Here is a 27478-nt window from a genome sequence, read left to right on the forward strand (position 1 = left end):
TTTTGGTCCTTTACTACATCAGGCCACACTGTTTCAATTACTGCAGCTTTAGAACACATTTTACTACTTGGAGAAAAGTCCCTGTTCCTCACTGTTCTAAGAAATGTCTTGGACATTCTTATATACTATCGTTTTCAGATAAATTTCCATTTAGTAAAGTAAAAATCTTATTTGCATTTATTAATATTCAAGTTAAAGATGAAACTAGGGAAAACAGACATCTTTGCCATCTGAAGCATTCCTTTTCGAGTACAGTGTTTGTCTTCTTATTTACCTAAATGAGAATAAACGACTTAGAATCTCCCGCTGTTGGAATTCAAGCTCCACAAGGGCAGGACTTTTTGTTTTGTTCTGTGCTATATTCCCAGTTTCTAGAACACTTTCTGGCACAGTAGAAGCACAATACCTATTTGTTGAAAAACTGAACAAATGAACACATAAATTATTCTATTATTTAGGCAATAGAAAGCCATTATAAATAATTAAGGTACACAAACTGTGTAATTAGATGTCTAGTTAGGAAAGACTGCTTTGATCATGGAGAGCAGGTTGGATTAGAGTAGGCAGAGCACTTAAAGAGGCAATTGCTACAGTCCAGGATACAGCTCATGACACCTTTCAAAGGGGGAATCAGTAGGTCTTGATGAGCAACTAGATGCAGAGAATAAGTAAAACGAAAGGACTAAGGTTAACTAAGGTTACTATCTTGGATAACTAAAGTGATAAAAGATAACAGAGGGAGAGTATGGAAGAGTAGTGGGTGTTTTTAGTGGTGGAGTAGGGGAATGAGGCAATTAATTCAGTTTAGAGCATCCTAAGTTTGAGACATGTAAAGGGACACCCAAGTGAAAATATCCCTTTTGGAGCTTAGTAGCAGATGGGTAAATTAAATCCAGGCTGGCCTGGTAATAAGCCATCTTCTTAAATATAACTTTATATTATATTATTTTATTAAACACAAATTAGCTCCGCCTCTGAAAAACAGATAACTTAAATGGGATTTTAAGACAGAAACAGTCTTAAAAGAGGCTTAAATATAGTGTGCAAGTGTGCAATACAGTGTACACGGTACAAGGCAAATTCAGAGAACGGTATAGTCACCTACGGGGTCCTTAAGTACTTAATGGAGGAACAAAGACTGGAAAACAGCATGTATATAAAGTTTGAGCATGAATATAAGCATCAAGTACATGTGAGGAAATATGTGTGTGTATGTGTGTATGCATATAAATATGTGTGTATATTGGTGTGTGTGTGTACAAATGTATGTATGTACACACACACACATATAAATAAAGGTATCAGAGTGTTCGAGGATGAATCTCGAACCTAGTTATTCAGGTTATGGCAGAGGAGATAACAGTATTGTTTCAGCCACCTAAGAACTTGGCCAACTAAAAATTTAATGCACGGAAAATCCTATAACAGAGAATGGAGGCATTTTTATATTTAGCTGTAGTCTTCATCACCAGAAAGGCACCTAATGCATTCCAGGTCTAATGTTCAAATTGCTCTAGAAAAAGTATGAGTCCATGTAAAACAGTACTTTGTTTTGAAGATTTATCTTGACTGTCCTACTCACTGATTTCTCTATTCCTTTTCTGTTAACACTTTGACCCTGCCTCTGGGAGCTGACCTTTCTTGATAAGATTGTTAGCTTCGACCAGATACGACTTCACCGCTCCACCCCCACCACACACATATTCAGACAATGATCCTCCCACCTTGGCCCAGGCCCTCAGAACCATCTATCCCAGTGCAGCCCCTGCTCCCCCAGATAAATAAAAGAGTGCACTAGAGCTTGACTTTTGAGAGGGAACCAAATTTTAAACAATAAAAGAGACCTAGAGCCTTTTTCCTCTCAAAGCATTACATTTCACATTCACAATCTCAGCCCATAAAGTTACCAACAAGGGTGATTTCAGGGTATTGGCACTGATTATACTTCTTCATATTAGTACATCTTAAAATGGGGAGTAATATTCTAGAAAATAGAGATTACATGTGCAACACTAAAATATAAGTTACGTGAGGGGAGGGATTTTTCAATTCCAGCATCTAGAACAGTGTTTGGCACATAGTAAGTGCTCAATAAATATCTGTCAACCTAATAACTAAATTCAAAAGAGCATTTGGTGGTTTGTTGGAGCATGTATGTAAATCACACCGCTATGTCTTGAATAGAAGCTGAGCAGCAAAGATTCTACTGGCAATACCCAACTCCAGAATGGGAAAAAGTGTTCTGTGTAACCAGGAGCACTGGACTAAGGACACCACAGAACACCACAGCCTTAGATTTAGGATTTAAGGCATGTCGCTTGCTCACTTTTGAACTTCAGTCTCCTTAGTTGTAAAATAACAACACAGTTCCTAGAGTCACTATGAGAATTAAACCAATGAATACCCATGAAATGCTTTCTAAATGAAGTGCTCTACGGTGAAAAAAGAAAAGAAAAGAATAACTGCTTTAGTCTTTCTGTGCTTCCAACAGACTTAGTTGCCCACAATTCCCACTAGGATGACAGCTTTAACTATCCTTAAGTGATTGTTCCCTAAATATTTGCCACATGTGATTTATATGGATTAATATCCTCACTATAGAAATAGAAATTTTAAGTTCATGTGAAAAAGATAAATATGGCTAGAGGAAAATGGGCAAAGGACATGAGCAATTAACTAAAAGAAAAAAATCAATAGCTATGTGAAAACATGTGCAGTATGTGACAACTGTATGTTTGTAACACCTGTTAGATGCAAGCAGGGACCACCACTCTGCAAAGTTAACAGCCTCTCTTGGGCTTTCCCCTGGATCCCCGATGCTAGTGACTGTGCGCCTGACTTTCAAGATACCAGCCTCTTCATAGTCCTCTGCAGTATTATTCTCCAGAATGTCACAAGGGGGTAAGAAATCTTCTAAGAGGGGCCTGGTGTTAGTTGGTTTCCCTTCAATTCAGCAATTATGTACTGAGCACAAGATAAGGCACTAAGATGTTAAGAGAGGTCCAATTACGTGGAAAGCCATCTCCAACATAGGAAATAAAACCTGGACTTCCCTGTGGCTCAGTGGTTAAAAATCCACCTGCCAATGCAGGGAACACGGGTTCCACCCCTGGTCCGGGAAGATCCCACATGCTGCGGAGCAACTAAGCCCGTGCGCCACAACTACTGAGGCTGCGTGCTGCAACTACTGAAGCCTGCGTGCCTAGAGCCCAGGCTCTGCAACAAGAGAAGCCACTGCAATGAGAAGCCCGCGCACCTCAACAAAGAGTAGCCCCCACTCGCAGCAACAAAGACCCAATGCAGCCAAAAAAAAAAGGCAAGAAACAATAAAGAAAAAAAAAGAAAGAAAACCTAACAGGTGACAGGGACATTCATAACTCCAATACAAGGAAGACAGTGCATCATGGGCGGGACAGGAGAGTTCCGCCCCCTGATAACAGTCATATTCAAGACTCAAACTTTCTCAGCCTCCATTTCCTCATTTATTATAAAATGGGGTTAACAATACTACCTTACTCATGAGGCTGTTATAAAATTAATCAAAATAATGTGTATCAAGTATTTAGCACAGTATCAGGCAGATAACGAGCTTTCAATAAATGTTAGCTCTTTTCTTTAGCATTATTATTATTATTAAATGACATAACAAAATAGTGTAATGTTATACTGAGTAATAGGTTCTAATGGACAGGTACATAGTGCTATAAGAGCATATGGGAGAAAGATTTTAATCCTAACTGCAGAATGGGAGTGGCGGTATGGATCTGGAGAGATCTCATGAAGGAAGTCAAAGCTGAAACAGGTGATGAGGGATGAGCAGGAATTCAACAAGGAAAACTCAGGGGGCAAGGCTTACTCCAGACCACAGGAGCAGAGGGCACTGCTAAGAAACTGCAAGAGGTATAGTGTCCAAAGTGATGGCCACATGTGGAGGTACAGGGGTGTGGTCCAATGATCCACCATTACTATTCCCTCTAGGGAATAGGGTGCCATGGATGGTCAGCCCTACCAGTGGCATCTGAAAACACCCGAGTTCATGCTAATTGACTCAATGCGGGGACTTGGTAAGTAAAAATGACTCTCTTCCAGCCCTACCTACTGAGGTGTAAACCAAGGTCTGGAGAGAAGAAATCTGCTACTCAGAGCTAACACTGATTAAGTACTTACTATCTCCCAGGTACTGAACACTTAACATGAATGATCTGATTTAGTTTCCCCAACAATCCTACATGGTGGATCCTAGAATCCTTGTTTGCAATCGGGTAATCGAGGGTATAGAAAAGTGGAGCAACGTGCCTAAGGTCATGCAGATGACAAGTGATGGACATGGGATTCAAACCCAGGTACGCTCTCTACAGAGTCTGTATTTTACTAGTAAGCTATCCCCGTTGTGCAGAGGAAATAAGCACTCTGAACGGGGAACCAGAGGACTAGGTTCTAGTCAAGATCCGCCGCTAAATAGCTGCGTATGACTTCAGAAAGTCTCTTCACTCTCTGGTCAGACTTCTTCGGTTATAACATGGAGGCCAGGAGTAAACTACACTCATAGTCCCTTCTGCCTCAAATAATTTTTATCACACTCTAGGGTACAACTCTGACAACTGATACACAAAACAGCTTCTTGGGGAAACGCAGACTCTTTCCACAAACCCTCATAGCTTTATGTGGGAGTCTCATGGGCAAGCAACTCATCCAGGAGCATGCTTCCAGTCAAGGTGGGAGATATGAACACTCTACTCTGGTCATTACAGGTGTTTGACACGAAATCTCTGTCTGCAGGACTGGAAAGCTCTATATGTCCCACCAGCCACCAAGGGCCCCTTCATTTCCATCGAGTTCTGCGATACTAGATCCCAGATAAATTCCTTTTAACGAGGACATTTAAACTATATGCAAGATGTATTTGGGTCTGGCCAGACCTCCATCCAAATTCTGAACCTGCTGCTTTGTGAGCTTAGGCAAATTACCAAACCTTCCCGTCACAGCTATCCTATTTATAAAAGATAGTAATAAGTCAAGGGTCATGGTGAGGATTAAATGAAACAATATGTGTCATGGGATTAGCACAATGCTTGGTGCATAGCACAGTCTCAATAAATTACAGCTTAAAAAAAAAAATCAACCTAAAACAAACCCTACACTACTGCTGTGAACTAGCCAAAGGTGTAAAATGCGTTACGCTTTCTCAAACCCTATAGGTACAAAACCTAAACTCTGTCCCTCAAAACCTCTTTGTCCTGTCCTCTCCCTCGGCCACCTAGTGGCTCAATACCGAATGAAAGAGACTCACAGACAGAAAACAAACTTATGATTACCAAGGGGGAAAGAGGGGTTAGGGGAGGGATAAATTAGGAGGCTGGGGTTAACATAGACACACTGCTATGTATAAAATAGATAATCAACAAGGACCTACTGTATAGCGCAGGGAACTATACTCAATATTATGTAATAACCGATAAGGGAAAAGAATCTGGAAAAGGATATATATGTGTGCACGTGTGTCTTTGTATATATACATATGCTGTGCTGCACACCTGAAACTTACACGATATTGTAAATCAAATATACTTCAATAAAAAAACTTTAAAAAAATCTAGAAGTAGGTCCAAGACACTTGCCTCTTATTTCCACCCCCAGCACACACTCCAACACACCCACACAGTCACCAAGTCACGCAGATCCCATCCCACCAACACCTCCTGGATCTGGTCCACCTTCTCCATCACCGCTCCCCTCTGCCTCACTGCTTCTCTGCTTCTTTCTTCATCTGTTGCTCCAAACATGTCTCCCTGCCTCTAATCTCGCTTCTCCAGGGTAATCATCTTCAAATGCAAACTGGCTGTCTTCCCCGCTAAGCTTGAGAACCACCCCGCCACGAGCTCTAGGGGTCAGGTTTGAACTCAGGCTCAGCCCACAGGAGGGGCCCCGCATGATGAGCCTCTGCCTCTAGTTTCACCTCCTCTATAGCCCCCGACATGCTTCACTCCAGTCACTCACAATGGCCTCTTCCTGCTTTGTGAGCTTAGGCAAATTACCAAACCTTCCCGTCACAGCTATCCTATTTATAAAAGATAGCAATAACTCAAGGGTCATGGTGAGGATTAAATGAAACAATATGTGCCATGGGATTAGCACAATGCTTGGCATCTTCCTGACTGCCAACCTGCTAGAAAGTCCTCTTCCCTTCTTGCTGGCCATCACTCATTCTTCAAAAGAATGCATCGGTGTCACCCTCTTCAGGTGGCCCTGCCTGATCCTTGCTCCCATCTAATATAAATGCTCACCCTGTGCTCTCTACCTCTCCACCTAGACTACAAGCTCCCTGAGGGTAACAGCTCTCTGCCCCTGTCTGATCTCATTCCCAGCCCTAGGAGCAAGTGACATATAGCAAGCACTCAGGAACTGCTTGCTGAATTTCTCCCAGTTGATTCCAGCGTTGGAATCCTGGCAGGAGAATTACCGTGTGGTTCATGCGCACGCTTATCTTAGCCAGTCTCCTTCGATGTCAGTCTGCCTCGGGAAGATCACACGCAGCCCAAACTGATACCCACCAACCCCTCAGAGTGCTCATCTGGACCACCGATCTGGGCATGAACAATTTCCTCCTTAAGACCACCAGCCATTCCTATCTCAAGTCAGGCCTGGGAAATGCTCAGGTGCCGCCTCCTAACATCCAGAGGGAAGCGATGGCAGGTGACTCAGGATAGCCAACATTTAATATTGAAGGTACATTCATTAGCCTCTTCCCTGTGGACAGGACCTAGGTCCTACTCACCTTTGTATTCTCAGCAATGCTTCACAAGATAGTAGGTGCCCAAAATACATGACATATGAATCTTTAACTTTTGATAGGGCTAGAATTCTGGATCTATTGAATTTAGACACCATTACATGTATTTTGAATGATTTCCTTAATTAATCTACAATCTCTTTTACTCATCTTTGTAATCTCAGAGTCTAGAGCGGTGTCTTAAGCAGAGAAGCCACACAATCAGCTTTTGCTGAATTGCACTGAATCGTCAAACCTACCCAGCAAAGGAGTTGGTGGCAAGACAGACAGACCACAGTCATCTTACGAGTAATGGGAGCCACTCCACTCATTCAAGAGACGCGACCAGAAGAATTCCTCCTGTCATACGGACAGTCCACCACTCCCTATTAGTCCTGAGGGCAAGAGGACCTGGACAGTGGGCCTTGGCACCTTCCACCTTGTATGTACCAGGTCACACTGTGTACTGAAGACCAGTGTATGAGAACAAGTACGTGCTTCAATGTAGGTACAGATTAAAACTCGTACCAACGTCTGTATGGTCAGGATGATATTCTAGGTTAACCACTGGCCAACTTGCTCTAGTTGTGCCACATTGGGTGCCAGTATTCCTGGATGGAGGCCACCTGGTGTAGGTGTATTAAAACAAGTCCCTAACCAGAAGGTGGGAAATTATTACCTCTGGCCACACCTCTGCCAGCAACTACTTGGGGGTTATAGCACCTCTAAACCGCCCTCTTCCCATCTGTAAATAAAGATAGTGTCTACCTAAGCAAAGGTGCGCTGAAAACTATGACATGCCTTACATACATGCTCCCTGTGTGCATGTGTAAGCAATCCCTGGCTTGGCTGTCCCTGCCCTGGTTTGCAGATAGTACAGCTGCTCCCCCAAGCCTACCTCCCTCTCTCCAGAAGCCCTGGGAGCAGAGAGTAGAGGCGGTGGGATAAGGGTCATTTTCTGTTTGCATGAGCCTTCTGCCCTGTAGCCCCTGACTGCACCTCAGGATATACTTAAGCAGCCCTGTTTTGTTTCCATGGAGACAGGAAGCTCTGCTTCTCTTCAAGCCTAAACTAATGGTTTTCATCAAATTCCATTTCCTCTGAGACAAGTAAAAATGCGACAAAGCTTCTATCCACACTTCCTGTTTAAATACACTGAAACTGACAAACATACCTCGGAGCCCTCCTCCCACCAAGGCCCATGGCCCTGGGACAGGTGCATCCATCACTTCCACACTTGGTGGGCCATAAGCACCGGTGTGGGCTGCCTGCCCCCACTTCTTCACTTGCCCCACAGAGGGGTTCCTCCTTCCATTGCCTTCTCCCTGCTTTAGGAAACCTCGGTACCTAACGTTCAAACTGCTTGCAGGTCACTGGGAACATGTATCCCAGAGATAAAACCTTCAGAGCTTTTCCCTGGCTTGTGAGTGCAACTCCCAAGCAACCTCTTACTCGAAGGAGAACGCCTCCATCCCCTCCAGGGGCATGTGAGAACCAGACAAAGCAGGAGAGAGAGCCCATGACCCCCCCCCCCCACTACCCCGCAGCCCTGTACACAGAACTAGCTGCTGCCGAACCCTCTGCAGACACCAGTGAAACCCAATACATGTTGAGCATCAGAACGAGAAAAAGAAACCAGGACAGAAATATTCCAGACCCAGCCTGTAAAGCTAACACTCTTTTAAATGTTGGAATTTATTCACACCAGCTGTTCCCAGCTGCTGCTGTCACTTCCTAGGCTTCTCCAGAAGTGCTAAGGAGGCATATGCCATGCAGTTCTGTTTCATCTCCCAACCTGAGGAGGCCGCCTCCCGGTCAGAGAGGAACTGATGGCCTCGCGGCAGGTTCAAGCCCAACATCACAGGCTGCTACTCAGATGATAGCCATCTGCACCTAACAGGCAGAGTAAACGAACATCGATAATATCAAAGGGTGTAAGAGCAGACGGCTACTCCATGCCAGACCTGGGCTAGGCTTCTGCCTGGGAGAGGGATATGGCTATCCCATTTCACAGAGGAGGAAGCAGGCTCAGAGTAACTTGTCCAAGTGCACAATGCTAACAAGCAGCAGGGTTAGGAACTCACCCGTGACTGTCAGATGCCCAAGCTCACATTTCTCCCAACCTCCCATGCTTTCCCACCCAGAGAAGGATGTAGGAGAATTCAAAGATGCAATTCCAAACTAGAGCTAGTCCATCAGAGTGGACACGGTCAGAAAGGAATTGTGTTTCAGGGCAGTGCTCTGTCCCATTTCCAGCTCTGTTATGACACATCCTCAGCCCACGCTGGAACCTTATCTGGAACATCAATGACCTGTTATTCAATAGTGAGAATCTGACTTGAATTTTCTCAACCAAAACATGGACAAGTAAGGACAAAGAATGTCGGATAAGATTATACAAACAAGAGATTATCCCCTCAGTAGAAATACAAGAAGAAAGAAGTCTATGGTCAGGTCCCTCCTGGGCAGTCATTGAGGTAGAGCAGGTGACTTGTATAGCTATAGGCTATGTGGAGAGAATTACGTATTGAGCATAAAGAATGTCAATAAATGCTCACTGAATGAGTACATACATAAGAAATAGCATTATGTCTTACGACTCTCCACTCAAGATATACACTATTAAGAAGTTCTTCACACTGTCTCTTGTCCTTCCTTCATAACCATTTCACAAGTCACCCAAGGCTCTTAGTACCACAGAGTTGACTAATATGGCTGTTTCCTCCTTAATCCTCCTGTATCTGGTCTCTCTCCAGGCCAATCCTCCCCCCACGATGCTAGATGAGTAGTCTTATACACTCCTTTCATCCTACAGTTTTTGGGTGTGTGCAGTAATTTTAAAATTTAATTTCTATTTTTCTCCAAGTCATGCATGTTGAGTTTTAAAGTCAAAATGCTTTAAAGTTTGTAATGAAAAAAATAGCAGCCCACTGCCTCACCCCTTCTCACCCCTGAATCTGACTCCCCAAGGCAACCACTTATAACTCTTTTACCTGGTTCTTCTAGTATTCATTTCCAATTTTACAAATATTATACTTACACAACTGTTCTTTCTTGATATTTCAGTTTTAGTTATCACTTAAGGACTTCCCCACTGTAGAACCTAAGATTCCTTCTGCTCCCCCATCCTTATTCTCTCCCATCCTCTTAAGGCAATTATAGCACCACAGGGGCCATCTCAAAATCCACTGTGAACAATGTACGTCTGATTGACAGCTGAGCGGTATATAGAGTACTTACTTTGCTTCTATTACTTTAGTGGTAACACTTCTGTATGTTGTGGAATTAATTGCTTAGATTGGTGCGTGTGTGCAAATACACACAAATATTTATATATTCATATACATCGTTTTCGAAAAACTTAAACTCTTGTAGGTAGAACAATACACATTGGGAAACATATTAATTTCATTGTTTTCTTAAACATATTTTTAGAGCCCTCTGTCATCTTCCTCAAATCTGAACTTGCTGCTCACTAGGTCTTCTGACAGTTATTATCCTTAAGTTCCCTTCATCATCATCCTGGAAATCTCCTTTCTTTCTCTCTAATGGATCCCTTGTTTCCACGAGTCTCGGGTCCTTCTCTTTCTTCAATTAATTCTTTATTTTTAGTGACTCACATTCTCCAGTAACTTCTTCAGAGAAAGGGTCTCAAAATATTGCTATTCCATCCTCACAAATAATTGCTATTTTGGCTATAGGTATAAGCATTCTACCTTGGAAATTTTTTTCCAAAAGATTTTTTAGGAACTTCTCTATCGGTTTCTAACTTTCAATGTCATGGAGGTGTCCAAAGCCATCCTAATTCCTGATTCTTTATAGATAAAATTCATCTTCCAGAATATTATTTTACTCAGATGCTCTGAAATTTCATGATTTATCTTGGTGTAGTCTCTTCTCAACTGTTGTGTTGAGTGCTCAGTTGGCATTTTTATTATTAATTCACTTGTTCCCTTTTTTCTCCACACCCACCTCCCATCTCCTTGCCATACAAACAACCATTACAATATATTCAATGTATAGTTTTTATCTGAATGAATTTTTACGAACTGTATATTATGTGTACATGTATTTTTTAATTTATGTGGATGGTATTATACTGTTTCCTTCTTGTTTTCACTAAACTCTGTTTTTAACATGTACGTGGTCTTTGTTGCTCCTGAATGGCACATAGTATGTCATCCAAGAGACACCTAACTACTCTCCTAGTTATAGGTACCCAGGTTTTCTCCAAGTCCCCACCATCAGAAACTAATGCTAGAAAGAATATCCTTGCACGTGTCTCAACAGATCTTTTAATCTGGCAGTATGAGTTTATTAGTTCTGAGAACATTTTTGGTATTTTTCTTTGTTAATTTCTTCCTCTCCATTTCCCTGTTTTCTTTATGGAATTCTTATTAGTTCAATGTTGAACCAATCCTCTAATTTTCTTATTTCTGTTCTACTTTCTGGGTGATTTCATCAACTTTATAATCCAACTGTTTACTATTTATTTTTATCACATTTTAATATTTTTATATTAATTTTGCATTAATATAAATTTTACACTAATTGTTTTACATTAATTTCCAAGAGCTTTTTAACTGCTAAATGTTCTTTTCTTTATAGCAATCTGCTGCCTTGTGGATAAAAGAATTTCTCTTCTATCTCTGTTGATACCAATTATACTTTTAAAAAGTTATCTTCCGCTCCCTGCATTATTCATGTTCCCTCAAGTTCCTTTTTCCTATTTATTATTTTGATTTTGTCTTTTGTGTTGGACCTTTTCTTTGAATGCTGATGACCCCTAGCTGTGTGGTTATATTTAAGAGCAAAGCACAAAAGGCTTACTGGAAACTCCTGCACGAATGGTTGGGGCTTGTAGAATGCTGGGTGTAGTGGCTTGACTGGTGGCCCCCTCCCCCAAAGATAGGTCCACATCCTAATTCCTGGAACCTGTGCATGTTCCCTTATTTGGAAAAAGGATCTTTGCAGATGTAACTAAGTTAAGGATCTTGAGATGAAGAGGTCATCCTGGATTATCCAGGTGACCCTAAATCCAATGTCAAGTGTCCTCATAAGAGAGAGGCAAAGGGAGATTCTAGACAGAAGAGAAGGAGGCAACTTGACCATGGAGGCAGAGACTGGAGTGACACAGCCACAGCCAAGGAATGCCTGGAGCCACCAGAGGCTAGAAGAGGAAGCAAAGAAATTCTCCCGTAGAGCCCTTGGAGGTAGCATGGCCCTGCCAGATTTGGGACCTCTAGCCTCCAGAACTATGAGACAATTTCTCTCACACTTTTAAGCCACCTAGTTTGTGGTAATTTGTTGGGGCAGCCTCAGGAAACTAATATGGTGAGCCTCACTGAAGGTGAGAGATGGGACCATTTCTCTGATTACCCTCAAATATAAGGAGACAGACGTCTTTTCTCTTCAGATGGGTAGTTCCCCCATAGGGGAAGGCTGTGAACTCCACCCATTGCTACATTTTTGAGAGCCAAGCAGTAGAAGTGGGCTGGGAGCATGACGTTCAAGTTTGTGGACTTCCATGTCACTCTCCCATTTTCAGTACAGAATATCAACCCCCACCCCCCGCCCCCCGTCCCGATGTTACTATTCCACGCTTCTCTGATTCAGCCTTCTCAGAGAGGAAGTCTTCTAACTTTGGCTGGTGGGGTGGGGGGTGGGGGTGTTGGGTGGGACAGGCACCTGTGAGCAGTGTCTGAGGGAAGAGATCTAAGGTACCGGGGAGAATGCATCTAGGAACTGGGAAAAATCCTCTTGTTCTAGAATCCCCCCCATACCCCAGCTTTTAGACATACCTGGTGCCTCAATTCCTGAGCCTTTCTAGGGCTCTCATTTTGCTTTTTTCTTGGCATTCCTCGCTGGAGGAAGTGTAACCTCAGCTTTCGTGCCACTAGATTAGTTACCATTTACTGTCTTCAAAAGTTCTGTTGACATCTCTCATCTATTTTCACACCCTCTCCTGTTCTCTTTGTCACTGTGTCCTTTCAATATTTACTTCCTGGGTTAGTGGACTTATAAGAGATGTCCAACTTGGTTCAATCTGCCACGTTTAAAGAGAAGGACCACCTTATAAATTTCCATTTCAAGAATGTCTGCCATTCAGACAAGAGATTATGTTCAGTTTTGCTTAGAAAAATGAAAGCCTCTCTAAGGCCCTGTTTTAGCCCTCCTATTTTATCCTTTCAATTCCCAAGTGAAATTTCCACTCAAGTTAAATTTGGTTGCATTCTAGTCTCCTCACTCTCCATGATGAATCCCATTTCTTCATGTTTGCTTATGGTGTGGTGCTCAACTTCCTGGAATATTCACTCCCATATATTCTATTTTATTCTATTACATATTTTGTATCCCAAGCAAAATCCCAATCCTTTATGAAACCATTTCTGATAGCTTCAGACTACAGAGATCTGTCCCTTCCCCAAAACAAATGAACTGTATCTTGTATTAGTCCGTAAAAGAACTCCTGTTCCCTGTTTCAAGTGTTTGTGTTGTCTCCTCAGCAAAACATAAGTTTCTTAAAGGCAGAAACCGTGCCTTATACTTTATGTGCTCTTTGCAATGGCATTGAACATTCAGTACTTGTTAACTGATGTATACTAATTCAAGCCACAGATATGGAATTTGATGTCCAACACACAATAGAGTAAGAACCTTCTGAGGGTAAAGCCTGTTTCTTATTAAACATCAGATGTCTATCAACCAGCACAGTGTTTGACACAGAAGGTCTCTGTTGAGTGACAGAATGAAAGGACGGATGGATAAATGGACTCTCATTAGCTACCATGTTCAAGGTTGTACCAGTCTAAAGATTTTTTAGTTCCTAAGAATACTAAAGATGATTAAAACGATGGTTCACGACTAGCATTCCCAGAATCTAGAACAGCTTTTGGCACATAGGGGCTGCCCAGTTGATGAAGGTTACATGAATGAATCTGCAAGGAGTCAGGAACACTAGTTTATCGTTGGAAAGGAGAGAAGCATTTGGCTTACCCAGAAAGCACTCCCAGGACGAGGTTGAGAACAAAGAAGGATCCAATGATGATCAGGGGGATGAAGTACAGCCAATTCCAGGTGGCTCCTAAGGCATCATTGGTCTGAAAGGAAGAAAAATGGTTCCTCAATACTCTTCACCAGAACCACCCGCCAGGTGAAGGCCTCTGTTCCTGCAGCACATACAGGGTGATGAAAAAGCACAGTGCAATACAGTTAAACACTGCCTCACTTCACTCCCAGTTTAATGTGGTTGTAGATTAACTCATGTTCTCCATGTACACTGTGAAGGGCACCGTGTCAGCCACACATAACATCCTGAATTGGAATGGTCTAACACCCTCACTCAGCAGGTAACTGAACCCAGAAAGGTAAAACACTTTTCTAAGATCATGCAAATAATCACTGGTTTCACAGTGTTGGGTGATGTGGGTTCTAAGCCTTTGTACTCTAAACTGGGCAAGTTCTCAAAAGACAGAGGCAGGCTGTGTCCATCACTTCATTCCAGGGATGCTGGCAAACACCTTGACAGGTTGCTTGGGAGAGATTAATGTCATCCACATCCTACTCGGCTCGTGACCCTGGGCTCTGCCTTTCCTTCCTCCATCACAGTCCAATGGTACAGAGCTAGATCAGGCCTGGCCCTGGGAAGGCTCTGGTAAAAGAAGGAATAAATCTAGGTTTGAAGAGTGATCCCTTGCTCTCTCTCTAATGTGAACACACAGTGAACTAAAAACCGCATGGAAACCCATATTCTGGATTCTTATACCACAAGTGAGACGCAAGGCCCTTGAATGGTAGGGGGCTGAGGGAGGATTATACGACATGTCTTAGCCAAAAAAAACAAAAAACAAAAAAAACCCATAAAGCAACTCTCAGTAGGATGTCTCATTGAGGACCTTTAAACAGTTTTGGAGAATTCTGAAAAGTCCTAACACATGGACCTCTCAACTAAGCTTTGCCTTGACTGTCTCTCCTCATGATATCAACCCCAAATCTTCCTAACAAGTCCACCTGAATTGCATTTTACATATACAGGGCTTTGAATCCCCCCAATCCCACTCCACCCCTCACACACAAACTTTAATACCTGTTTGAAACTCAAAAGTTTCTGCAAAGATATTTTATTCCCAATTCACTGGAGAAACAAGGCCATCCAAATCAAATGCCATGCCTAACATTCACACGCTAAATTAGTAAAACGAAGATCTGAACTCAGAATTTCGATTGCAAAGTGTTTCTTATCCCCGTGAGTTACCTTTTTCTCCCTCTCACTACTAACTTTGCAAACATATTTTGATTCATTGTCTTCCTGCTTCCCATGGACTTCTATGACATTCTATCTTGTCTTTCCCCAAATTATCTCATTTTCCTTCTGCCTCCCATTCAAATATGTCAGTCTATAAAATATAGCCTCCCACTGATCATGGCAGCTATCACTGTACAGTAGATTTTTCCATTAAAAAATAGCTTCTAAGGCAACCTCTCTCACCAAGCTCGTGTCTTTTTGTCTTGTCCCTATGCTGCTCAGAGAGATACGTTTGCAAATGAAGCAGAATAAAAGTTAAAAACAAACAAACACCTTCTGAACTGTATGAACAAAAGCAGAGACCTGCCAATTTCAGGGTATAAGATCTAGGCTCTTTGGTTCAACCAGGTCTGCTCAGTCAAATGTAAGCAGGGCAGATTCGGGTCAGACCACAGAGAAAATCTCTCCTGATATCAGGAGGAAGATGCAGAAGAACCAGATGCCAAGGGCCACAGGGGGTTTTAATGGACATAGGAAGCTAGTTTTTCTCAGATAATTGAGACATGGCTCTTCCTGCGAGCTACAGGATGGACTGAATGATCTTTGTATAACTAGCTCTATCTTTATCCCTGACTATAAATGCAACATTTTGTAAAGACTGGTTAGCTCTGATGCTTCACCGGTGGTGCTCCAGATCAACAAGTTTCATTCACCCCATGGCTTAGACAGTCAGCCCCACCCTCAGAGTTCTTTGGCAGCAAGAACTGAGTCTGCTCCCAGCACCCAGATCACGGCTCAGCTGCCAATAAACATTAGTTGGTGTCAGCAATGGCAATGATGAAATTGTGACTTTTAATCTGTTTTTGGTCCCAGGAGTGACTGTGCTACGTTTTGAGGATGGCTAGAGCAATTTCAGTTGGGTGACTATTTGCCAGAGATGCTGCACAGTGGAGTACAATTCCCAAATTGTGTTCTCCTCGTTGCTAGCAATCTGTAAGATGTTCATGTGTTCTGTGGAACATGAGCTTCTGGAACCAAAGAAACTGGGGAAACACAGAAGATTATATTTTCGTGTCAGCCTGTGAGAAGACCCGCCAAAAAGGAACATTATTAACTTTATTTCCTCCATCATTTCTTACACTTCCTTGATTACAAAACTTCCTTTTCAACGGCAATCTATTAACATATCAGGAAATACAGCCTGTGAAATACAGGGAGAGAAGGACTTCCCTCACAGGCCCTGAGTCTGGAATGTGCTTCCCAATTCTCTAAAATACTGCTGATGGAGAGTGTCCTTTTACTCAGTGTGCTGTGAGAATGTTTTGGTTTCGCTTTAACCTACATTAAGGCAAGAGCCTTCACTGTCTGCTCATTTCTGTATCTGGCATCTGACAAAGTGTTTGGCACACATAGATGCTCAACCAATCAATAAATGACCACGATTTGAGTAAGATGATTCTCGTGTTTCAAATATGCCAAACAAAATTCATTCTGATATTCTCCCCAAGCTTTGTCTGAATTGCTTTAAAAGAAACAAAAAAAGTCATCCACCATGGTACTGGGGCCTGTTGGATGAGAAGAACAGAGGAGAAAGGGAAGAGAAGGAGAAAAAGAATATCCGGGAGGACCCCAGCACCAGCGGCTAGGGGGTTAATAACCCTAGGGGGTCATTAAGGATGACTGACAGCTTACAAGGTTCTTCTGGAGAAAGCAGCTTGACAGCTCCCCGAGATTATTCACAAACCTTTTAATAGACTTGCCTTACCCTCTCTACACCTTCCGCCTCTCCCTCCGGCTTCCTCTTCCCTCGGCCCCTCCCGTTCCTCCTCTCCAGGTGGCCTCACACCCTCACCTCCCATGCCTGTCAGTGGATCAATGACAAGGCCACCAGGACAGGGGAACAAACCTCAGCAGGTAGTGGGCAAGCCCAGGACTTCATGCTTCCCTCCTCCAAAATGGTAAGGTTCTTTCTGATGCTGATTAGAGCTTCAATCTCCTTCTGACTCATCATTATTAAAACCTTAAAACTGTCCAGTGTAGGAGAGACAACTACTGAAGCGTCTTTTGAGATGAAAACAGAAGAAAGTAATCGACAACTCTGAAGGCAGCAAGTGCCCTGATGCCATATGAGGTGGGACTCAGGAGTGCCAGGCAGAAAGGTACCAGTTCAACCCCAGAGTTGTGACTGTGTTCCCTCTGGGGTGGGCGTGTGTGTCTGTGACACAGCAGGACACGGGAGAGAGGAGGGGCTGCCTGCGTGAGAGGCAGAACCTCTCCCTTTCCTTCTCTCTCCCCTGTACCCCCTGCTTCTGTGACTCTCCCCAAGCACCTTGCCTGCGGGAGCATCACGCTTCATTCTCCCTAGCAACTCTTCCTTCAGGGCCAGGGGACAGCTGTGCTAAGTGCTCTTTGCAAGATCCCAGGGAAGGAGGCCTACAGCTTTCCAAACATGGTCCACTGGATTCTGGCCCCAGGAGAGTGGACCCTTCCCTGCCCAGACCGCTTTTGTGGAGCAGCTAAAGCGTAAGCCAGCCCCCCACTGCAAAGACAGCTGCACACAGAGTACCAGCTTCCTCCTCCCCACCATTCATGGAACACCTACTCTGTGGCAGGCAGTACATGAGAGTGCTTTTCTTCGGGGCAACGTCCTCTTACTTAAGATGCTGATTCTCCTCCCACCAACCCAGTCAAGGCCCTAGACTTGACAAGTGGGCTGCCCTCCATCTCTCTCACCTGCTGATTCCCTGAGTGACACACACACACACATGCGCACACGTGCGCAGGATGGGGCTGATGACAGAGAAAGCAGTCGGGGGTGGCGGCCCACCCTGCACAGGGAGTGCTCAGCGGGTACCAGGCCTGACACAGTGGGAATGTGTTCCTTTGGGAACCTGCCTGACTGGGGGTGGTGAGTGCACCCACTCCCTGCGTATACAGGCACACATGGCAATTATCACATTAATCTCCGGGTGATGGGGGAGATGGTGGCAGGCAGGGGTGGGAGGAGGACTGGAAAGAAGGATGGGGATGGAGATGACAAGAGGCAGGGGGTCCCTGCCCAGCCCTGGCCTGGGTTGCAAAGGCAGTGCTATAGCCCCCATCCTTGGAAGCAGGTCTCCATCAGGGTTCCACAAGGCTCTGCAGAAAACAGGCTGAAGAGCCTCCTCTTGGATGTCCACGCCTCTCACAGAGCAGCTCTGGCCAGGGAGGCTGAATGACATATAGCTGAGTGGGGAGGCTGAGTGAACTGGAACTGGGAAAAAAACGAGGATACTTATTCCAGGGTCCTTTCAGAGGGGGGGAAAGAAAAAAAAGGTCTCTCAGGTACACCTGCTTCCCGGGCTGGAGGTGGCACCCGCTGGCAAGCCCTGGCCTGGCCTGCCACAGGCTCAGCCTGGGCACCATCGGCATCGTGGGCAGGATAATTCTTTGCTGTGGGAGTTGTCTTGTATGGTGCATTTGCAGATCCCTGGCTTCTACCCATTGGATGCAAACAGCACTCCCCTAGTTGTGACAACCCAAAGTGGCTCCAGAACTGCCAAAACGCCTGGGGGCAAAAACTGGCTTCAGTTGAGAACTGCTGGCCTAGAGGCTCTGCCTCAAAGAGAGAGCTTTGGAACTGCCAAGTGAGCTCAGGTCAAGGGAGGGCTGCAGCAGCCACCCTGGGCTGTCAAAGAGGTCAGGCCATTTGTCTCAGCAAAAACATCTGTCCAAGGCCTCTGCAGACCATCCTGGGGAGAGAAAATTCAGAGAGGGCAAGAGGTGGAGGAAATAAAGTTAACAATGTTCCTTTTTGGTGGGTCTTCTCACAGGCTAACACAAAAATATAATGAGGAGACCAAAGACGATTCAACTGCTTATCACCTTCCCTGAGGGTATGACGCCTGGGCATCCGGCACTGCCCAGCTGACTTGCCTCGCCTGGGCCCCTCACTTCATTCCAGCACCAAGTGTACAGCTCCTTTTCATCCCAAGGGACTTGGTACTCGGAGTCCATGTCTCAGAGCCTAAAGGCCATATTTTGTTCAACAAATCTGCGGACCACGCACTAGGCAACAGATATCCTCCTGGGTACTGGGGATAAATGATGAACAAAACAGTCTCAGGTCCTGGCCTTCATGAACTAGTGTAATGGGGAGACCCACATTCAATAAGTGAGCTCACACAAACTGTGCGGCTTTAAACCGAGATGAGTGTGATGAAGGGACCACCAGGGAGCTGACCCACAGGTGCGTCTGATCTGGTCCAGGGGCTCAGGAAAGGATTTGCTGAAGCTTTCAGAGTAAAGAGTCACATGACAGTCTAAGAAACTACCTTGGCAGGAGGCAGCAGAGGTCAGAAAGACAGAGAAAAGGTTTATCATGGAGGTGAAGGAAAGAGGAGGAAAGGGTTAAGATTAAGAAGAGTCATAAAAACACAGTCATAAAAACACACTTATGGTTACCAAAGGGGAAAGGGGGGTGGGGAGGGATAAATTAGGAGTTTGGGATTACCACAGACACACTACTATATATAAAATAGATAACCAACAGGGACCTACTGTAGCGCACAGGGAACTCTACTCAATGTTTTGTGATGGCCTGTAAGGGAAACGAATCTGAAAAAGAATGGATATATATATGTATATGTAACTGAATCACTGTGCTATGCACCTGAAACCAACACAACATTGTAAATCAACTACACTTCAATTAAAAAAAAAAAAAAAAGATTCAGAAGTGTCAAGAGGTAGGGGACACGTGAGAAGAAAAACGAGGGCAGGGAATGCCCTCTGGGATTGAGCTCCTGCCTTCCTGCGACAGCAGCCCCCGGGCCCCCGTGTGGATGTTGTACTGAAACATACACGAACCATAAGGGCACTCTTAGTGGAGTTTTTCAAAACGTACATAACCGTGCAGCCAGCACCCAGATAACCCCAGGGCTTCCCTCACACCCCTTCCTAGGCACCATCTCCCTTCCCTCAAATGGAACGTTCTCCCGACTTCTATAACCATCAGTTACGTTGGCCTAATTGGAAAATCACACCTGAGCATTTCCCGGCATGTCCTGAGCCACCCCCGTTCCCTCTTTGCTCAGGGACTTATATTCAGCATAGTCCCCTCATACCCTGCCTCCTAGCACCCCCGCTCCCTGTCCAGCTCTGAGCAGCCTGGATGTGGCAGATTCTGTGCTGCCCCCATCAGGTCTCCTTTACCAGCAGGTGTACCCACCCCCCTCCCATCCCAGCAGCTCTGAGTGTTGGCTGCTAACGGCTCACACCTGGATCCTCCTGAGAGGTTGGCCCCTGGCTGACAGACCCTCTTCATCTGGGAGTTTACGCCTGTCCACGGCGGGCAGTGACCTGGAACCAACAACTCACTGATGCAGGGGCGTCAAGGGCCCAGCCCCTTCACCTCTGCATGGGACAACTTCTGTGGTGCAACTCACTGTGGAGCCGCCTGGGGGATGGATAAGACTCAGGCTAAAACGTCTGCAACCACATCTTTGCCTAGAATTTTCTCCTGACTTATTCTGCTTTCCTCCTATGGGTACAGGCTTCCCCCGAAAGCAGTCCTTAAATAAATCATTGCCACAAAAATCTCTGTCCCAGAGGCAGTTTATAGGGAATCTGACTTAAGCCATTAAATCCCTTTCTCATCAGGGTTTTGTTTTTTCTTGCGGTACGCGGGCCTCTCACTGCTGTGGCCTCTCCCGTTGCGGAGCACAGGTTCCGGACGCGCATGCTCAGCGGCCATGGCTCACGGGCCCAGCCGCTCCGCGGCATGTGGGATCTTCCCGGACTGGGGCACGAACCTGTGTGCCCTGCATCGGCAGGCGGACTCTCAACCACTGCGCCACCAGGGAAGCCCTCTCATCAGGGTTTTGACCAGCCTTACAAAGCAGGTAACATCCTGCCCCTGAGTCACACAGATAGATGGTGGATGGTGTTTCTAAGGGCAGAGTCACTGCCCTTTGACCACACCCACATTTTAGCGAAAGGACACAATGCCCACCCAGCATACTGTACAACCACTGGGCAAGTAAAGCTTGTGGATCATGTAGTCTGGTTTCTTGTATACCAGGAATGCTAGCCACAGTCTTGGAAGATTATGAGAACACACTATCCAACCCATCAGTTGGTAGAAGAGGAAAGCAAGGTCCAGGCGAGCAAAGTGAAGGGGTCCCAATCTAGAACCACAGTGGGTCAACTTCTTGAGGACACTTGACTCTCCATATCTCGTTTGGTTCCAAATCTCTTAAAAGCAATCCTACCCATACTGTCACCACCTTCTAGGGGAGAACCACACTAAAGAAGAAAGCCAATACTAGGATCTGGCAGCCAGAACATGAGAGCTGTCTTCCCAGTCCCCAGGCAAGAAAGAAGGGTGGGGGGAGCAGGTGAAAAGAGTGAGGACAGAGAGCCCCGAGTGCGACACAGCCACCTGCTGCCACCCAGCAAGGAGGCAGAACCTGTCAGTCCTGGAGGCAGGGCATTTCATTATGTCTCAGATCCCTGAGCATATCTAATGAATATGCTAAGTCTCCCTACACAAACAAGCTCCAAAGGCAGCATCTGGCTTAGCCAGGGGCCTGTGATAAGTAATCAAGACTCTCCACGCACTCTGGCCCTCCCAAACCCTCCCGGACTTGATGGCCAGCAGCCACTTTCTCCACTTGCCTGGACTGCCAGTGACTGTCACTGATGCAGCAGTGCCTTAGCCCATATGCAAAGCACCTCCAGGAGGACTTCCTATTGGGCATTTCACCACCTATTCTTCCCCTTCTCTGACTAGTGGAAAAACAGAGCAGGACCAGTCAGCCAAAGAGGAGAACCAGAAAATAACAGCTCGCCCACCCTGGTCCACAGGCAGTAGCATGATTCCAACGAGACCACCCTTGGGAGCTCTGCTCAGCATCATGGACCAGTAAGCACTGCCTCATTTTGGACGTGGGCGGTGATCACCACTGGTGCTGGGCAGACAGGTATTGACGTGTCCGTGAAAATCCATCCACACGCCTGGGAAGAAGACTCAAGAATAAATGTCAAAGTGAGGGAGGATGAGTAGTGCCACATCTGACCAGGAAGGCTGCCATGACGTTGTCCACGCCAAGTGAGCGCCTCAAAACCCACAGAGCTCACAGCCCTGCTGTGCCTAAAAACTCTTTGGTTAAATCCTAATAATTCCAATATCACTGTTATGTGAGGTTTATTGTCACCTCCCTTTCTGAACCCTGGCCCGGAAGCCCAAAATGGAGATGAGAGATCCTTTTAAGATCCTGTAACTGTTGAAGCTGGGTTTGGGTTACACAGGGGCTCAATATTCTATCCTCTCTACTTGTGTGTATGCTTGAAAATTTCTACAATAGAGGCTTTAAATTTTCCCCCAAATAAAACTGCATAGGTTATTTATATGGTTCAAGGTCATATGTGGATTTTATGATAACTGGGGGTGGGGGGTAGGGGGGGTAGAAATTAGTGATTTTGTTTAAAAATCTTTTTATACTTTTCCTATACTTTGCAACTTTTCTGCAGTAACTAAGTGGTTTTTGTTTTGTTTGTTTTCGTGGTCAGAGAAAACATATAGGGGGGAAAAAAAAAAAAAAGCCAAAGAGGAGGTCCTCCTTCCCAGCGGCTGCAGCAGGGTGCTGAGGAGGCTGATGTTTCTGGGGCCACTGGGAAGCCGGACAGTTGACCATACAGTGAGCCATCCAGGCCAGGATGCTGCACTGCTCTGGGAAAAGGCGACTGTGTTGTTCTGATGCCGCCAGATGCAGGCTGGCCAAAGTAGGCCACTTAAAGAGGATGCTTCCTATGATGATCAGCTAACACACATCACCCTTCTACACGGCGGGCTGACCAGAGATTGAATGTCTTTTTGCAAGAAAGTCAAGCACCAGTAAGAGCTCAGAGAATGAGAGAAGACACGAGTCTCAGAAGACCCTTCCTTTGAGGCCCAGGGACAAAGGGTGCACAAGGCTTGACAGATCCTCTGCACTGTGAGAGCTCTGTGTAGGGTCCACTGTATTCTAGAAAGACTGTGCTGATGACACCAGGGCAACAGGTCTTCAACCAGTTCCCCAGCTGGTTCTCGGCTCTATCCTACAGTCCTTGGGTATCAGTCCTTCTGGTTACCATCATTTACTGCATTTCCATGAGTCCCCGGTCCTCTCCAGCTAACCAATCACTATTTCCCATTCATCTAACATGAATACTGTAACTTTCATCATCTTGCAGTATACAGAGCTAGGAGGAATCACAGCATCTTGCACAAACCCCTCATTTTATGGATGAAGAACCAAGGGTCAAACGTTAATTGATTGCTGAAAGATACCCCACTAGTTGATTACAGAAGCAGAACTAGGACTTCTGATCCCCAGGCTACTCTGCATAGCCCTTGTATTCTCTACCATATCATTTAGTACTGATAAATATGTATGGCCCTGCTCTCTCTGGTTATTTTGTATGTAGTAGTCTAGCTTCATGCTTTCCCTTGGGGGCTACCTGAAGGTGAAGACCACGACGATGTGTCTTACTTCTTCTGAAGGTTTGGAGCACGGAGCTATGAACATGGCTATCGGATTTCATAAAGAAAGGAGTGAGGCTAGAGATATCCTGGAAGGCTTCCTGGGGCTGTGCCTTCACCTGGACTTGAAGCAGGAGAAGGATGTAGATTGGCCCATCAGTGGAGGAAGAGAGTCCAAGAGAGGGAAAGAAGTGGGAATGGTGAGGCCACAAAGAGTGGCTGTGGGCAGCGGCGAGGAAGACAAGATGAAGAGCGGAGGGCCCTGAGTGGTGGTCTAAATGTTTGCATTTGCTCACTCCCCAAGAGCTCTTCCCTCCTTCTACCCTCTCCTCTCTGTGCCAAGCCATGAGCTCCCTCGTACTGGAGAACACTGCTCAGTCTCTGGAAGGCTTCCCCAAGGTGTGTCACTCTGCTTCTCTCCAGAATTTCCCAGCGCTTAGGCGTACCCCATAGCAGCATATATATTCATTCAACATTTTTGAGTGCGTACTCTGGACAAGATGAATGAGAAAGGAAAACAGTCCTTAAGGGCCTCGGTATCTGTAAGAAGGCTAAGTCATGAGTATAAATGCCTATAATTGAAAACAAAACATTAAGTGCTGCACTTGGGTTTTTATTTGTACTTATTTACAGGCCCTCTTTAGATGTTATTCTGTCTCTTTCACATATTGGTCCTCCCTTTCCATCAGGGTTGACTGGTTCTTAAAGGCAGAACTGCATCTTTTATTTCTCTGTTCACTCTCAAATGCCTACAATATTATTCTACAAACGAGCGATGCTCAGTAACGTTGTTGACTACCAGGAGATTGTTAACACCACTACCATTCTTCTGCTCCACAGGCCTGCATGAGTTTCCTTCTCTGGAAATAAATATATCACCTGTAAAATGGCATCTCTGTTGACATATAGCAAGAACACTTAGCTAACTCAAATATTCAGCACAGCATATAAGAGCAGACACTCAAGAAAAGAGCTTCAGGTCATCATTTCTCTTGGCTTTCAGTCCCTCCACAAAGAGCAGGTGAATTAATTTATCACTGAACGTCCCCGTTTTAATTAACGATTGCGTGTCAGACACTAGGTAAGGCTGGTAAGTGCAGCTGGTTCCCTGAAGAAGCCCCAGGCCAGTTAGTTTCATTTATTTTGTGGCCACAGGAGCCACTCTTACTCCTTGGTAAGAACGGCTTGAAAGCAAGAAACCATGGCTTTGAAGTCTTTATATCTTCAGATTTCAAGAAAACATGCTCAATTAATCTGCATTGGTGCTGATAACTGGTGATAATGAAATGCCCAGTCCCACATGCCTACTTATCACCCGAGGGTCTGAGAGTACCTGGGTGAGGCTCTTCACTCTGGTCCTGCTGGATCAGAGTTTCTCTAAGCACACTGGGGCTTGGAGAAACACAAGTGCCCAAAACATCACTCCACTCAACTCTCACAGCCGCTGGCAGAGCCTGGCTCAGCCAGAGTCCCCAAGGCAGTCACCTCCACTCGTGAACAGCTTTGTCCACTCACCCCAGCGCTAGACAAATGTTATTTTCTATTTGTTCCATGATGTGAAAAAAAAAATGGGAATCACTGTGCCAGACGACCATCTGTCAGGGACATTGAGGAGGGAATTCCTCGCTTGAGTAGGTGCCTACATCAGACAACAGATGTGGGGTCCCTTCCCACTCAGACCCAGATTCCTCACTATGCCTCTCGTCTATCTCATGGACTCGAATTCTCCGGTTTCAATTCTACCACTCCCTCGAAACCTTCTCTTTTCTCATCTCCTGATTTCTCCTGTCTTGTTCACTCTGCTGCTGCCCTCCTAGTAATTCACCTTGGTTCTTCTTTCCCCTAAGATACACAGAGTGCATGCCCCAACTGAGCTCTCCCATTGGTTTGGGGGCATCACAATGTTGAAACAAAATACAGATAATAAAGTAATAATGGTCACTGCTTCCCCAATCTGGGAACCATTGGAAAGAAAAATGTCTTTTGGCCTTTCCCATTCTTTGTACAACTTTCGTTCCTGTTCATTAGGGTGGAAGGTACTGAGAGCAACCACGATGGGTGACTAATACAGGACTGCATATAAACTGTTGGATGGCAAATCCAACACGGACCCGGTCAGACCTATTTCTGGAAGTACTAAGAAGACCTGATTAAAATATTTTTATCTCCACATTTTCCTTTGACTTATACCCTAAGGCTCCAGTGTAATTGAGAAGGAGGAAGAATCATGGCTTCCATTCGTTAAGCATCTAGTCTACGCTGAACAATGAGCCAGATGCATAACAACCATGTATGTGTAAGAGAGGTGCAACTGTAATTTCATATGTTTAAAAACAAACAACAACAAAATCCAGGCTCAGAAAACCTGAGGACTTGCCCAAGGCCCCGTAGTCAGTATGTTACAGAACCCAAATCCAAACCCATGTCTGACTTCCTCTTAAGACATGACATTATGTTGCCTCTTGTGTGGTGGGAAAGGGGGAGAGAGACAGAAATAAAAATGTTGTTTTAACGTGGAACGTATCTGAGAACAGAGCTATGGGTGCAGGTATTTACAATAGCAGTGCCAGCGGAAGAAATAATTTCTGACCAATTGCATACTCTGCAGTCCCATCTGAATGTTATGTTGTTTCAACTCCTTTGATGCCTACACCTTAACGCAGTGGTTTCTTCTCTGCCCTCGATGTCTGATGAGGTTGGAAGGACTTGTCACAGCAAGTTCCCTGGCTAGTAGTGCAACAGTCACTCTGTTGCCAGGGTGATCTTGTAAAGTGGGACGAGTGATGCCCAGCCACGGTTGGCTTCAGTCTTCAGAGCAGGGGAAAGTTGTCATTTCTAACCAGCATCTCTCACCCTGTCTCTCTTCTGCTTAAAATCCTCCAAAGGCTGCCCTTGCCAAATCCCCCGCCTCGTGCGACCCCAACCCAACGTCTCAGGCTCACCTCACAGACCCCGCCTCCTCGTATACCAAGTCAAGTGGCCACACCCCACTTCCTGCAATTCCCCCGTATGCCACATTCTTTCATAGCTGTACGCTTCTGCACATATTGTTCCCACTTCCTAGAATACTTCTCTGCCTTTTTCACCTGGAAAGCCTCTACGCAGGCCCTGATTAAAGGTTACTTTTGCCAGGAAGCCTTCCCAGAGTTGGTTGCTCTCTTCACTCTCTGCGCTTAAGGCTACCATGCCACTCAACTCTACTGTAATCATGGCTTGCTGGTATGTCTTTCTCTACAAGACCTGACACCCCACAAGAACAAGGAGGAGGTCTTATTTTTCTATCTGCCCCAGGACCCAAGTTAGCTCTCAGTAGGTGCTCAGCAAGTGTTCACTGAGTGAACAGATAAATGAATAAGTTAAGAAGCTGAATGTATGGCTCTGATTAAATCTAGGACAAGCAAAAGAAAGAAAAGGCGATGAGAAAAGATTTCTTAAAGAGGTAATTAAATGCCTAGAGGTTTCTTTTATCACTAAGAGGACAGAGTCACTGGATGATTAGAGGGGGTTTATCAGGAATTATCACTTAGTAAGCCCTTCCCAGGTGTATCTTGCCACCGAAGGACTTCATCCTCTAATCCTCTCCAGAAGAAGAAAGGCTTTATCACTCATCTCCGATGAGCTCAGGAAAGAATTAAAAACAAAACTGGTAGCTTCTGCCACTTCATCCAGCTACAGTTTCAGCTGTAAAGCTGGGTTTGAGGGAGGCAGAAAATACAGACTTGATTCTCAACACGAATGTGGACAGTGGTTCCTGCAGGGCCCCAGGGAGAGATTAGATTAGGGGAACTCTCCCTAATCTCGAGAGTAGAATAGTGAAACTCATCTCTCAGCGGACAGAGCGGGGTGGAGTAACCAAGACGGGAGAGAGCAGCCCCTTTGGGAAAGCAGCAAGAAATGCAGCCTCGGGCTTCCCTGGTGGCGCAGTGGTTGAAAGTCCGCCTGCCGATGCAGGGGACACGGG

At 45.2% G+C, this 27478-nt stretch overlaps 1 protein-coding gene across 3 annotated transcripts in view; it reads right to left on the reverse strand.

Annotated features, from left to right (window-relative positions):
* The window catches only part of CACNA1E (calcium voltage-gated channel subunit alpha1 E), a 302886-nt gene that overhangs the window by 126291 nt on the left and 149117 nt on the right, over positions 1-27478 (reverse strand). For all 3 annotated transcript variants that reach the window (XM_007448509.1, XM_007448508.1, XM_007448507.1), the window contains exon 7: positions 13766-13869. In XM_007448509.1, coding sequence (XP_007448571.1) covers positions 13766-13869 — 104 coding nt within the window. The remainder of the gene's footprint in view (positions 1-13765; positions 13870-27478) is intronic.

Source organism: Lipotes vexillifer, unplaced genomic scaffold (genome assembly GCF_000442215.2).
Source record: "Lipotes vexillifer unplaced genomic scaffold, Lipotes_vexillifer_v1.1 scaffold76, whole genome shotgun sequence".
In the NCBI taxonomy this organism is placed as follows: domain Eukaryota; kingdom Metazoa; phylum Chordata; class Mammalia; order Artiodactyla; family Lipotidae; genus Lipotes; species Lipotes vexillifer.